Source organism: Zonotrichia leucophrys, unplaced genomic scaffold (assembly GCF_028769735.1).
Source record: "Zonotrichia leucophrys gambelii isolate GWCS_2022_RI unplaced genomic scaffold, RI_Zleu_2.0 Scaffold_128_129040, whole genome shotgun sequence".
NCBI lineage: Eukaryota > Metazoa > Chordata > Aves > Passeriformes > Passerellidae > Zonotrichia > Zonotrichia leucophrys.
The window spans coordinates 25,081-38,639 of record NW_026992333.1 but is presented as its reverse complement, the minus strand read 5'-3'; the positions used below and the strand labels follow the sequence as shown (position 1 = coordinate 38,639).

The following is a 13,559-nucleotide window of genomic DNA, read 5'->3' as shown; positions in this document are numbered from 1 at the left end:
GGGGGGATTTTTTGGGGGATTTTTTGAGCTTTCAGAGCGGATTTTTTGGGGATTTTTTTTTTATTTTTGGGGACTTTTTTTGGGAATTTTTGAGCTATCAGAGCGGAATTTTTTGGGGATTTTTTGGGGATTTTTTGAGCTATCGGACCGGGATTTTTTTGGGATTTTTTGGGGATTTTTTTGGGGATTTTTTTGGGGTTTTTTGACATTTTTTGAGCTTTCAGAACAGGATTTTTTGGGGATTTTTTTTTGATTTTTGGGGGATTTTTGAGCTATCAGAGTGGGATTTTTTTGGGGATTTTTTTTTGGGATTTTTTGGGGGGATTTTTTGGGGATTTTTTGGGGATTTTTTTGGGGATTTTTTGAGCTTTCAGACCGGGATTTTTTGGGGATTTTTTTGGGGATTTTTTGGGGATTTTTTGAGCTATCAGAGCGGGATTTTTGGGGGGATTTTTTGAGCTATCAGAGCGGGATTTTTTGGGGGATTTTTTGAGCTTTCGGACCGGGATTTTTTGAGGATTTTTGGGATTTTTTGAGCTATCAGAGCGGGATTTTTTGGGGATTTTTTTGGGGATTTTTTGGGATTTTTTTGTGGATTTTTTTGGGAATTTTTTGGGATTTTTTGAGCTATCGGAGTGGGATTTTTTTGGGATTTTTTTGGTGATTTTTTTGCGGATTTTTCTGGGGATTTTTTGGGGGATTTTTTGAGCTATCGGACCGGGATTTTTTTTTGATTCTTTGGGGATTTTTTGAGCTATCAGAGTGGGATTTTTTGGGTGATTTTTCTGTGGATTTTTTTGGGGATTTTTTTGAGGCTTTTTTTGGGGGTTTTTTTGGGGATTTTTTGAGCTTTCGGACCGGGATTTTTTGGGGGATTTTTTGGGGTTTTCTTTGGGAATTTTTTGAGCTATCAGAACAAGATTTTTTGGGGATTTTTTTTGGATTTTTGGGATTTTTTAAGCTATCAGAGCAGGATTTTTTTGGGATTTTTTGAGCTATCAGAGTGGGATTTTTGGGGATTTTTTGGGTATTTTTGGGGATTTTTTTGGGATTTTTTGAGCTTTCAGACCGGGATTTTTTTGGGATTTTTTTTGTGCATTTTTTTGGGATTTTTTGGGGATATTTTTGGGATTTTTTGAGCTATCGGACCGGGATTTTTGGGGATTTTTTGGGGCATTTTTACATTTTTGTTGTTACCTTGAAGAGCGGGTGCTGCGGTTTGTAGTTTGAGCTTTCGGAATGGGATTTTTTGGGGATTTTTTGGGGGGGATTTTTTTGGGATTTTTTGAGCTATCAGAGCGGGATTTTTTGGGGGATTTTTTGAGGGAATTTTTTTGATTTTTGGGATTTTTTTGTGGATTTTTTTGTGGATTTTTTGGGATTTTTTTTTTGATTTTTTGGGTTTTTTTGGGATTTTTTTGAGAATTTTTTGGGGATTTTTGGGGGGATTTTTTTGGGATTTATTTTGTGGATATTTTTGTGGATTTTTTTGTGGATTTTTTCGGGAATTTTTCTGGGGATTTTTGAGCTATCGGACCGGGATTTTTTTGTGGATTTTTTTGGTGATTTTTTTGGGGGATTTTTGGGGATTTTTTGAGCTATCAGACTGGGATTTTTGGAGATTTTTTTTTTGCATTTTTTGGGATTTTTTTGTGGATTTTTTTGTGGATTTTTTGGGGGATTTTTTGAGCTATCAGAGTGGGATTTTTTAGGCATTTTTTTGGGGATTTTTTGAGCTAACGGACCGGGATTTTTTTGGGATTTTTTGTGCTTTCAGAATGGGATTTTTTTGAGGATTTTTGGGATTTTTTGAGCTATCAAGAGTGGGATTTTTTTGGGATTTTTTGAGCTATCAAAGTGGGATTTTTTGGGGATTTTTTTGTGGATTTTTTTGTGGATTTTTTTTCAGTTTTTTACATTTTTATGTTACCTTGAAGAGCGGGTGCTGTGGCGGCAGCTGCCGCAGCGTGGCCAGCGCAAACACCTCGCCCAGCAGGTGCGCCCGCAGCAGGTGCGTCAGCGCCTCGTGCACCTGGAACTCGGAGCTGCGCACCCAGGCCTTGGCCAGGGCCCAGAGCCACGGCGGGTCCTGGGGCAGGAAAATCGGGGAGGCCGGGCCGGGGTCCTGAGAGAGCTGGGGATCCAAAAATGGGGAAAGAAATCAAAAAAATGGGGAGAGAAATCACAAAAATGGTCAAAAAGGGCACCCAGGCCTTGGCCAGGGCCCAGAGCCAGGGCGGGTCCTGGGGCACGAACACCGGGGACAAGGGGCCGGGGTCCTGAGGAGCTGGGGAACCAAAAAATGGGGAGAGAAATCACAAATATGGTCAAAAAGGGCACCCCAAAAATGGGGAGAGAAATCACAAAAATGGTAAAAAGGGCACCCCAAAAATGGGCACAGAAACCCAAAAACAGGCACAGAAACCCCAAAAATGGTCAAAAAGGGCACCCCAAAAATGGGCTCAAAAACCCTAAAAATGGGCAAAAAGGGCACCCAAAAAATGGGCAGAAGAACCCAAAAAACAGGCAAAGAAACACCAAAAAAAAGGGAAAGAAACCCCAAAAACGGGCACAGAAACCCTAAAAATGGTCAAAAAGGGCACCCCCAAAAATGGGCAGAGAAACCCCAAAAATGGGCAAAAAGGGCACCCCAAAAATGGGCAGAGGAACCCCAAAAATGGGCAGAGAAATCACAAAAATGGTCAAAAAGGGCACCCCCAAAAATGGGCAGAGAAATCACAAAAATGGTCAAAAAGGGCACCCCAAAAATGGGCAGAGAAATCACAAAAATGGGCAGAGAAATCACAAAAATGGTCAAAAAGGGCACCCCAAAATGGGCACAGAAACCCCAAACAATCACCCCAAAACCATCACAGGGACCCCAAATTTTCGTACCTCAAATGGAACCCAAAAGGGTCAAAGGGAACCCCAAAAATGGGCAGAGAAATCACAAAAATGGTCAAAAAGGGCACCCAGGCCTTGGCCAGGGCCCAGAGCCAGGGCGGGTCCTGGGGCACGAACACCGGGGAGGCCGGGCCGGGGTCCTGAGAGAGCTGGGGAACCCGAAAACAGTCAGAAAAACCCCAAAAATGGGGAGAGAAATCACAAAAATGGTAAAAAACAGCACCCCAAAACCACCAGAGGGAACCCAGAACATTCGTACTTCAAATGGAACCCAAAAGGGTCAAATGGAACCCTAAAAGGGACAAAGGGAACCCCAAAAACGGGCTCAGGAACCCCAAAAACGGGCACAGGAACCCTAAAAATGGGCACAGAAACCCCAAAAATGGGCAGAGAAACCCCAAAAATGGTCAAAAAGGGCACCCCAAAAATGGGCAGAGAAACCCCAAAAATGGGCACAGAAACCCCAAAAACGGGCAGAGAAATCACAAATATGGTCAAATACAGCACCCCAAAAATGGGCAGAGAAATCACAAATATGGTCAAAAAGGGCACCCCCAAAAATGGGCAGAGAAACCCCAAAAATGGTCAAAAAGGGCACCCCAAAACCATCACAGGGACCCCAAATGGGCTGGGGAACCCAAAGGGTCAGGGGAACCCCAAAAACGGGCACAGAAACCCCAAAAATGGGCAGAGAAACCACAAATATGGGCAAAAAGGGCACCCCCAAAAATGGGCTGAGAAACCCCAAAAATGGGCAGAGAAATCACAAAAATGGTCAAAAAGGGCACCCCCAAAAATGGGCAGAGAAACCCCAAAAATGGGCACAGAAACCCCAAAAATGGTCAAAAAGGGCACCCCCAAAAATGGGCAGAGAAACCCCAAAAACGGGCACAGAAACCCCAAACAATCACCCCAAAACCATCACAGGAACCCCAAATTTTCGTACCTCAAATGGAACCCAAAAGGGTCAAAGGGAACCCCAAAAATGGGCACAGAAATCACAAAAATGGTCAAAAAGGGCACCCAGGCCTTGGCCAGGGCCCAGAGCCAGGGCGGGTCCTGGGGCACGAACACCGGGGACAAGGGGCCGGGGTCCTGAGACAGCTGGGGAACCAAAAAAATGGGGAGAGAAATCAAAAAAATGGTCAAAAAGGGCACCCCAAAAATGGGCACAGAAATCAAAAAAATGGTCAAAAAGGGCACCCCAAAAATGGGCACAGGAACCCCAAAAACGGGCACAGAAACCCTAAAAATGGTCAAAAAATGCACCCCCAAAAACGGGCACAGAAACCCCAAAATGGTCAAAAAGGGCACCCCAAAACCATCACAGGAACCCCAAATTTTTGTACCTCAAATGGAACCCAAAAGGGTCAAAGGGAACCCCAAAAATGGGGAAAGAAATCACAAAAATGGTCAAAAAGGGCACCCCCAAAAATGGGCAGAGGAACCCCAAAAATGGGCACAGGAACCCCAAAAATGGGCACAGAAACCCCAAAAATGGTCAAAAAGGGCACCCCCAAAAACGGGCACAGAAACCCCAAAAATGGGCAGAGAAATCACAAATATGGTCAAAAAGGGCACCCCCAAAAATGGGCAGAGAAACCCCAAAAATGGGCAGAGAAATCACAAAAATGGTCAAAAAGGGCACCCCCAAAAATGGGCACAGAAACCCCAAAAATGGGCAGAGAAACCCCAAACAATCACCCCAAAACCATCACAGGAACCCCAAATTTTCGTACCTCAAATGGAACCCAAAAGGGTCAGAGGGACCCCAAAAATGGGCAGAGAAACCCCAAAAACGGGCACAGAAACCCCAAAAATGGGCACAGAAACCCCAAAAATGGGCAGAGAAACCCCAAAAATGGGCAGAGAAATCACAAATATGGTCAAAAAGGGCACCCCCAAAAATGGGCACAGAAACCCCAAAAATGGGCAAAGAAATCACAAAAATGGTCAAAAAGGGCACCCCCAAAAATGGGCACAGAAACCCCAAAAATGGTCAGGGGAACCCCAAAAATGACCCCCTGTGAGGATTTTTGGGGTCGTTTTTGGGGTTTTTGGGGTCAATTTTGGGGTTTTTGGGGTTTTTGGGGTCAATTTTGGGGTTTTTGGGGTTTCTGGGGTCACTTTTTGGGGTTTTTGGGGTCATTTTTGGGGTTTTTAGGGTCAATTTTGGGGTTTTTGGAGTTTCTTGGGTCAGTTTTTGGGGTTTTTGGGGTCAGTTTTTGGGGTTTTTGGGGTTTTTAGGGTCAGTTTTTGGGGTTTTTGGGGTCAGTTTTTGGGGTTTCTGCGGTCAGTTTTTGGTTTTTTGGGTTTCTGGGGTCACTTTTGGGGTTTTTGGGGTCAGTTTTTGGGGTCCCTTTTTGAATTTTTGGGTTTTTGGGGTCATTTTTTGGGGGTATTGGGGTTTCTGGGGTGGGTTTTTGGGGTTTTTGGGGTTTTCAGGGTCAGTTTTGAGGTTTTTGGGGTGATTTTGGGGGTTTTTGGCTCACCTGGATGACCAGGGGCAGCAGTTCCCTGTTTCAGATTCCCCCATTTTTGGGGTTTCTGGGGTAATTTTTGGGGTAAATTCTGGGATTTTTGGGGTTTCTTGGGTCAGTTTTTGGGGTTTTTGGGGTTTCTGGGGTCACTTTTTGGGGTTTTTGGGGTGGGTTTTTGGGGTTTTTGGGGTTTTTTGGGTCGGTTTTTGGGGTTTTTGGGGTTTTCAGGGTGGGTTTTTGGGTTTTTTGGGGTGATTTTGTGGTTTTTTGGCTCACCTGGATGGCCAGGGGCAGCATCTCCCCATTCTCATCCCCCATTTCAGATCCCCCCCATTTTTGGGTCGATTTTTGGGGTTTCTGGGGTTTTTGGGGTCAATTTTTGGGGTTTCTGGGGTGGGTTTTTGGTGTTTTCAGGGTCAGTTTTTGGGGTTTTTGGGGTCACTTTTGGGGGTTTTTGGGGTTTCTGGGTTGGTTTTTTGGGGTTTTTGGGGTGGTTTTGGGGGTTTTTGGGGTCAATTTTTGGAGTTTTTGGGGTTTTTGGAGTTTCTTGGGTCGGTTTTTGGGGTTTTTGGGGTTTCTGGGGTAATTTTTGGTGGTTTTGGGGTCAATTTTTGGGGGTTTTGGGGGAATTTTTGGGGTTTTTTGGGTCAATTTTTGGGGTAAATTTTGGGGTTTTTGGGGTGATTTCTGGGGTGGGTTTTTGGGATCAATTTTTGGGGTTTTTGGAGTTTCTTGGGTTGGTTTTTGGGGTTTTTGGGTTTTCTGGGGTCAATTTTTGGGGTCAGTTTTGGGGTTTTTGGGGTTTCTTGGGTCAGTTTTTGGGGTTTTTGGGGTTTCTGGGGTGGGTTTTTGGGGTGGGTTTTTGGGGTTTATGGGGTGGGTTTCTGGGGTAATTTTTGTGGTTTTTGGGGTCAATTTTTGGGGTTTTTGGGGAATTTATGGGGTTTTGGGGTCAATTTTTGGGGTAAATTTTGGGGTTTTTGGGGTTTCTGGGGTGGTTTTTGGGGTTGTTTTGGGGGGTCATTTTTGGGGTCAGTTCTCGAGGTTTTTGGGGTTTTCAGGGTCGGTTTTTGTGGTTTTTGGGGTTTCTTGGGTGGGTTTTTGGGTTTTTGGGGTTTTCAGGGTCGGTTTTTGAGGTTTTTGGGGCGATTTTGTGGTTTTTTGGCTCACCTGGATGGCCAGGGGCAGCAGTTCCCTGTTTCAGATTCCCCCCATTTTTGGGGTCACTTTTGGGGGTTTTTGGGGTAATTTTTGGTGATTTTGGGGTCAATTTTTGGGGTCAATTTTGGGTTTTTTGGGGTTGGTTTTTGGGGTTTTTTGGGTCAATTTTTGGGGTCAATTTTTGGGTCATTTTTGGGTTTTTTGGGTCAGTTTTTGGGGTTTTTGGGGTCACTTTTTGGGGTTTCTGGGGTCGGATTTTGGGGTTTTTGTGGTTTCTGGGGTGGGTTTTTGAGGTTTTTGTGGTTTTCAGGGTAACTTTTTGTGTTTTTTGGGGCGATTTTGTGGTTTTTTGGCTCACCTGGATGGCCAGGGGCAGCAGGGCTCCGTCGGGGCGCTGGTGCAGGAGGCACAGGGGGGCGGCCACGAAGGTGGGGCGCCCGTCGATGGTGGCTGTGGGGAGCCCCTGCAGCACCCCATAATCGGCCAGGTAGATGTTCCCTGCCTGGGGGGGCACCCCAAAATCAGGGGGACCCCGAAATCCCGAAAAAAAAAAAAAAATTCTGTGAAAAAACGCGAAAATTCGGCGAAAAAACGCAAAAATTCTGCGAAAAAACGCGAAATTTTGGGAGGAAAACCCAAATCCCAGCACCCCATAATTGACCAGGGACACCCCGAAATCAGGGGGACCCCGAAACCCCAAAAAAAAACCCCAAAATTCTGTGAAAAAACGCAAAAATTCTGCGAAAAAACCTCGAAATTTTGGGAGAAAATCCCAAATTTTGGGAGAAAAATCCCAAAATTTTGGGAGAAAATCCCAAATCCCAGCACCCCATAATCGGCCAGGGACACCCCGAAATCAGGGGGACCCCGAAACCCCAAAAAAAAAAAAAATTCTGTGAAAAAACGCAAAAATTCTGCGAAAAAACGCAAAAATTCTGCGAAAAAACACCAAATTTTGGGAGAAAATCCCAAATTTTGGGAGGAAATCCCAAATCCCAGCACCCCATAATTGACCAGGGACACCCCAAAATCAGGGGGACCCCGAAATCCCAAAAAAAACCCCAAAATTCTGTGAAAAAACGCAAAAATTCTGCGAAAAAACGCAAAAATTCTGCGAAAAAACGCAAAAATTCTGCGAAAAAACGCCAAATTTTGGGAGAAAACCCCAAATCCCAGCACCCCATAATTGACCAGGGACACCCCGAAATCAGGGGGACCCCGAAATCCCAAAAAAAAAAAAAATTTCTGTGAAAAAACGCGAAAATTTGGCGAAAAAACGCAAAAATTCTGCGAAAAAACACCAAATTTTGGGAGAAAATCCCAAATTTTGGGAGGAAATCCCAAATCCCAGCACCCCATAATTGACCAGGGACACCCCGAAATCAGGGGGACCCCGAAATCCCAAAAAAAAAAAAAAAATTCTGTGAAAAAACGCAAAAATTCTGCGAAAAAACACCAAATTTGGAAAAAACCCAAAATTTGAGAAAATCCCAAATTTTGGGAGGAAATCCCAAATCCCAGCACCCCATAATTGACCAGGGACACCCCGAAATCAGGGGGACCCCGAAATCCCAAAAAAAAACCAAAATTCTGTGAAAAAACGCGAAAATTCTGCGAAAAAACCAAAATTTCTGCGAGAAAAACCCAAATTTTGGGAGAAAATCCCAAATTTTGGGAGAAATCCCAAATCCCAGCACCCCATAATTGACCAGGGACACCCCGAAATCAGGGGGACCCCGAAACCCCAAAAAAAAACCCCAAAATTCTGTGAAAAAACGCAAAAATTCTGCGAAAAAACGCAAAAATTCTGCGAAAAAATCCCAAATTTTGGGAGAAAATCCCCAAATTTTGGGAGAAATCCCAAATCCCAGCACCCATAATTGACCAGGGACACCCCAAATCAGGGGGACCCCGAAACCCAAAAAAAAAAAAAATTCTGTGAAAAAACGCAAAATTCTGCGAAAAAACACAAGGCCCAAAAATTTGCGAAAAAACGCGAAATTTTGGGAGAAATCCAAAAAACAAACCAAATTTTGGGAGAAAATTCCAAATTTTGGGAGGAAATCCCAAATCCCAGCACCCCAAAATCAGGGGGACCCCAAAAATGGGGGGTACCCCAAATCTGGGATCCCCCAAATCCTGTAATAAAACCCAAAATCCCATTTAAAAAATCCAAAAAAAAATTGGAAAAAAATCCCAAAATTTGGGAAAAAATTTGGGGGATTTTGGGTTTGGTTTTTTTGGGCAGTTTTGGTTTGGGTATTGGGAGTTTTTATGGTTCATTTGTTTTTGGGTTTTTTTGGGGATTATTTTGGCATTTTTTGGGGTTTTTGGCGTATTTTGGGGTTTTTTGGGGTTTTTGCGGCATGTTTTTTGGTTTATAAATTTTGGGTTTTTGGGGCAGTTTTTTTGGGGTTTTTGGGGTTTTTTTGGGTTTTTTGGGGTATTTTGGGGCAGTTTTTTGGGGTTTTTTGGGGTTTTTGGGGTTTTTTGGGGTATTTTGGGGCAGTTTTTTGGGGTTTTTTGGGGCGTTTTTTGGGGGTTTTTGGGGCAGTTTTTTGGGTTTTTTGGGGCATTTTTTGGGGTTTTTTGGGGTATTTTGGGGCAGTTTTTTGGGGTTTTTTGGGGCAGTTTTTTGGGGGTTTTTTGGGGCGTTTTTTGGGTGAGTTTTTTTGGGTTTTTTGGGGTATTTTGGGTCGTTTTTTTGGGGGTTTTTTGGGGTATTTTGGGTCATTTTTTGGGGTTTTTTGGTTTTGGGCAGATTTTTTTGGGTTTTTTTGGGTATTTTGGGGCAGTTTTTTGGGGTTTTTGGGGTATTTTGGGGCAGTTTTTTTGGGTGATTTTGGGGCAGTTTTTTGGCTGATTTTTGGGTGATTTTGGGGCAGTTTTTTGGGTTTTTTTGGGGCATTTTTGGGGTTTTTTGGGGTTTTTGGGGCATTTTTTGGGGGTTTCTTGGGGTATTTTGGGGCAGTTTTTTGGGGTATTTTGGGGATTTTTGGGGATTTTGGGTATTTTGGGCAGTTTTTTGGGGTTTTTGGGGCAGTTTTTTGGGGTTTTTTTGGGGTTTTTTGGGGCATTTTTTGGGGTATTTTGGGGCAGTTTTTTGGGGTTTTTTGGGGTATTTTGGGAGTTTTTTGGGGTTTTTTTGGGATTTTGGCATCTTTTGGGGTTTTTTGGGGTATTTTGGGGCAGTTTTTGGGGTTTTTTGGGGCAGTTTTTTGGGGTATTTTGGGGCAGTTTTTTGGGTTTTGGTATTTTGGGGCAGTTTTTTGGGGTTTTTTGGAGTTTTTGGGGTATTTTGGGTTTTTGGGTTTCTTTTTGGGGTTTTTTGGGGCATTTCTTGGGGTTTATTTGGGGTATTTTGTGGGCATTTTGTTTTGGGTATTTTGGGGCAGTTTTTTGGGTATTTTGGGGCAGTTTTGGGATTTAGGGGTTTTTTGGGGCAGTTTTTTTGGGTTTTTTTGGGGTTTTTTGGGTCCCTCACCTCCATCTCCTGTGCCAGCGTGGTCCCTGTCCCCAGGCTCGGTGCCACCGTGTCCCCGGTGACCGGGAAGTTGGGGTGGTTTATTTGGGGTGGTTTATTTGGGGTGGTTTATTTGAGATTTTGATGTTTTTGGGGTATTTTGGGGCAGTTTTTTGGGGTTTTTTGGGTCAGTTTTTTGGGGTTTTTTGGGTCCCTCACCTCCATCTCCTGTTTCAGGTCTGTCCCCAGGCTCGGTGCCACCGTGTCCCCGGTGACCGGGAAGTTGGGGTGGTTTATTTGGGGTGGTTTATTTGGGATTTTGATATTTTTGGGGTATTTTGGGGCAGTTTTTTGGGGTTTTTTGGGGCAGTTTTTTGGGGTTTTTTGGGTTCCTCACCTCCATCTCCTGTGCCAGCGTGGTCCCTGTCCCCAGGCTCGGTGCCACCGTGTCCCCGGTGACCGGGAAGTTGGGGGGCAGGCGGCGGCAGCGGCGCAGCAGGACGGGGTTCACCCCGCTCAGGAACTGCTCCCCGAAAAACGCGTCCGACTGCCAGTGCCGCACCACGTACTCTGGGGACAGCGGGGACATTGGGGACAATGAGGGCTATGGGGACATTGGGGGATTGGGGACATTGGGTCAATGGGGACATTGGGGGATTGGGGACATTTGGGACATTGGGGACATTGGGGACATTGTGGGGGATTGGGGACATTGGGGGGTTGGGGGACATTGGGGACATTGGGGACATTGGGGGACATTGCGGACAATGGAGGGATTGGGGTCATTGGGGACATTGGGGTCAATGGGGATATTGGGGGATTGGGGACATTGGGGACATTGGGGACAGTGAGAGGGACATTGGGGGGTTGGGACAGTGGGACATTGGGGGGATTGGGGACATTTGGGGACATCGGGGACATTGGGGGATTAGGGACATTGGGGGGATTGGGGACATTGTGGGGGTTTTAGGACATTTGGGAACATTGGGGACATTGGGGACATTATGGACATTTTTGGGATTTTGGGGACATTTGGGGATTTCCCCAATGTCCCCAGTGTCCCATTGATGCCCCACTGTCCCCAATGACCCCAATCCCTCCATTGACCCCAATGTCCCCAATTTTCCCCCATTGTCCCCATTGTCCCCAATGTCCCCAATCCCCCCATTGTCCCCAATGACCCCAATGACCCCAATGTCCCCAATGCCCCCAATCCCCCAATGTCCCCACTGTCCCCAACCCCCCCAATGTCCCCAATCCCCCAATATCCCCATTGACCCCAATGTCCTCAATGTCCCCTCAATGACCCCAATACCATTTTTTCCCAATTTTCCCCCATTGTCCCCAATGTCCCCAATCCCCCCCAGTGTCCCCAATGTCCCCAATGTCCCTCGATGTCCCCAATGTCCCCAATGTCCCCCAATGTCCCCAATGTCCCCAATGTCCCCAATCCCCAAGTCCCCCAATCCTCCCCAATGTCCCCATAACCCTCATTGTCCCCAATGTCCTCAAATCCCTGCAATGCCTCCAATGTCCTCAATGTCCCCAAATCCCTGCAATGTCCCCAATGTCCCCAAATCCCCCAATATCCCCATTGACCCCAATGTCCCCAATGTCCCCTCAATGTCTCCAATGTCCCCAAAGTCCCAATCCCCCAATATCCCAATGACCCCTTGATGCCCCCAATGTCCCCTCGATGTCTCCAGTGTCCCCAATGTCCCCAATTCCATTTTTTTCCCAATTTTCCCCATTTTTTCCCAATGTCCCCAAATCCCCCCAATCCTCCCCAATGTCCCCATAACCCTCATTGTCCCCAATGTCCCCAAATCCCTGCAATGCCCCCAATGTCCCCAATGTCCCCAATGTCCCCAATGCCCCCAATACCATTTTTTCCCAATTTTCCCCCATTTTTCCCAATGTCCCCAATCCCCCCATTGTCCCCAATGACCTCAAATCCCTCCATTGTCCCCAATGTCCCCAATGTCCCCAATGTCCCCAATCCCCCCAATGTCCCCAATGTCCCCAATGTCCCCAATGTCCCCAATCCCTCCATTGTCCCCAGTGTCCCCAGTGTCCCCAGTGTCCCCACGGGTGTCCCCACCGGTGACGGGCGTGTGGAAGCAGCGGAACACTCTGGTCATCGCCTCCACGCTGGGCCACGAGCAGGGCCTGGCCAGGAACCCGCGGAGCTTGGCCTCCAGATTCCTGGGGACACCAGTGGGGACATCAATGGGGACAGTGGGGACATTGGGGGGATTGGGGGGATTGGGGACATTGGGGGGATTGGGGGACATTGGGGGGATTGGGGACATTGAGGGGACATTGGGGACAGTGGGGACACTGGGGACATTGGGGACAATGAGGGGATTGGGGACGTTGGGGACATTGGGGACATTGGGGGATTGGGGGATTGGGGACATTGGGGACATTGGGGGATTTGGGGACATTGGGGGGGATTGGGGACATTGGGGACATTGGGGACATTGGGGGATTGGGGGACATTGAGGGGACATTGGGGACATTGGGGGCAATGGGGGCATTGGGGACATTGGGGGGATTGGGGACATTGGGGACATTGGGGACATTGGGGGATTGGGGGGATTGGGGGGATTGGGGACAGTGGGGACATTGGGGGATTTGGGGACATTGGGGGGATTGGGGACATTGGGGACATTGGGGACAATGGGGACAGTGGGGACATTGGGGGGATTGGGGACATGGGGGACAGTGGGGACATTGGGGGACATTGGGGACATTGGGGGATTGGGGACAGTGGGGACAGTGGGGACAGTGGGGACAGTGGGGACATTGGGGACATTGGGGGGATTGGGGACATTGGGGGGATTGAGGGACATTGGGGACAATGGGACAGTGGGGGATTGGGGACAGTGGGGACATTGGGGGGATTGGGGACATTGGGGGGATTGGGACAGTGGGGACATTGGGGGGATTGGGGACATTGGGGGGGATTGGGGACAGTGGGGACAGTGGGGACATTGGGGACATTGGGGACATTGGGGGAGGGCGTGGGCAGGGCCAGGTTTAGGGTCAGGGGTCAGAGAGGGGTCAGTTAAAGGAGGGTCAGCGGTCAGTGGTCACTCAGTGGTCACTCAGTGATGGTCAGTGGTCACTCAGTGGTCACTCAGGTGTCACTGGTCAGTCCATGGTCACTCAGTGGTCAGTCAGGGGTCACTCAGGGTCACTCAGTGGTCACTCAGAGGTGGTCAGGGATGGAGAGGGATAGTCAGGGATGGTCAGTGGTCACTCAGGGATGGTCAGGGTTGGTCAGTGGTCACTCAGTGGTCACTCAGGGTCACTCAGTGGTCACTCAGGGTCACTCAGGGATGGTCAGCGGTCACTCAGTGGTCACTCAAGGTCACTCAGTGATGGTCAGTGTGAGTCAAGTGGTCACATGGGAGGATTGGGATGGGTCAGGGTCATCGTGGTCACATCAGGGTACTCACGCTGGCGCTCCACTAGGGACGGTGGGCCATTGGCAGATGGTGTACGGGGGGTCAGTGTGGTAATGGTCACTCAGGGATGGTCAGGGA

At 47.3% G+C, this 13,559-nt stretch overlaps 1 protein-coding gene across 2 annotated transcripts in view; it reads right to left on the bottom strand.

The window, feature by feature from the left end:
* LOC135460926 (polyunsaturated fatty acid lipoxygenase ALOX15B-like) overlaps nucleotides 1–13,559 on the bottom strand; it is a 39,533-nt gene that overhangs the window by 14,735 nt on the left and 11,239 nt on the right. For both annotated transcript variants that reach the window (XM_064737900.1, XM_064737899.1), the window contains exons 6-9: nucleotides 12,110–12,213; nucleotides 10,406–10,578; nucleotides 6,904–7,047; nucleotides 1,931–2,134 (exon numbers count right to left, since the gene is read on the bottom strand). In XM_064737900.1, the coding sequence (XP_064593970.1) occupies nucleotides 1,931–2,134; nucleotides 6,904–7,047; nucleotides 10,406–10,578; nucleotides 12,110–12,213 (625 nt within the window). The remainder of the gene's footprint in view (nucleotides 1–1,930; nucleotides 2,135–6,903; nucleotides 7,048–10,405; nucleotides 10,579–12,109; nucleotides 12,214–13,559) is intronic.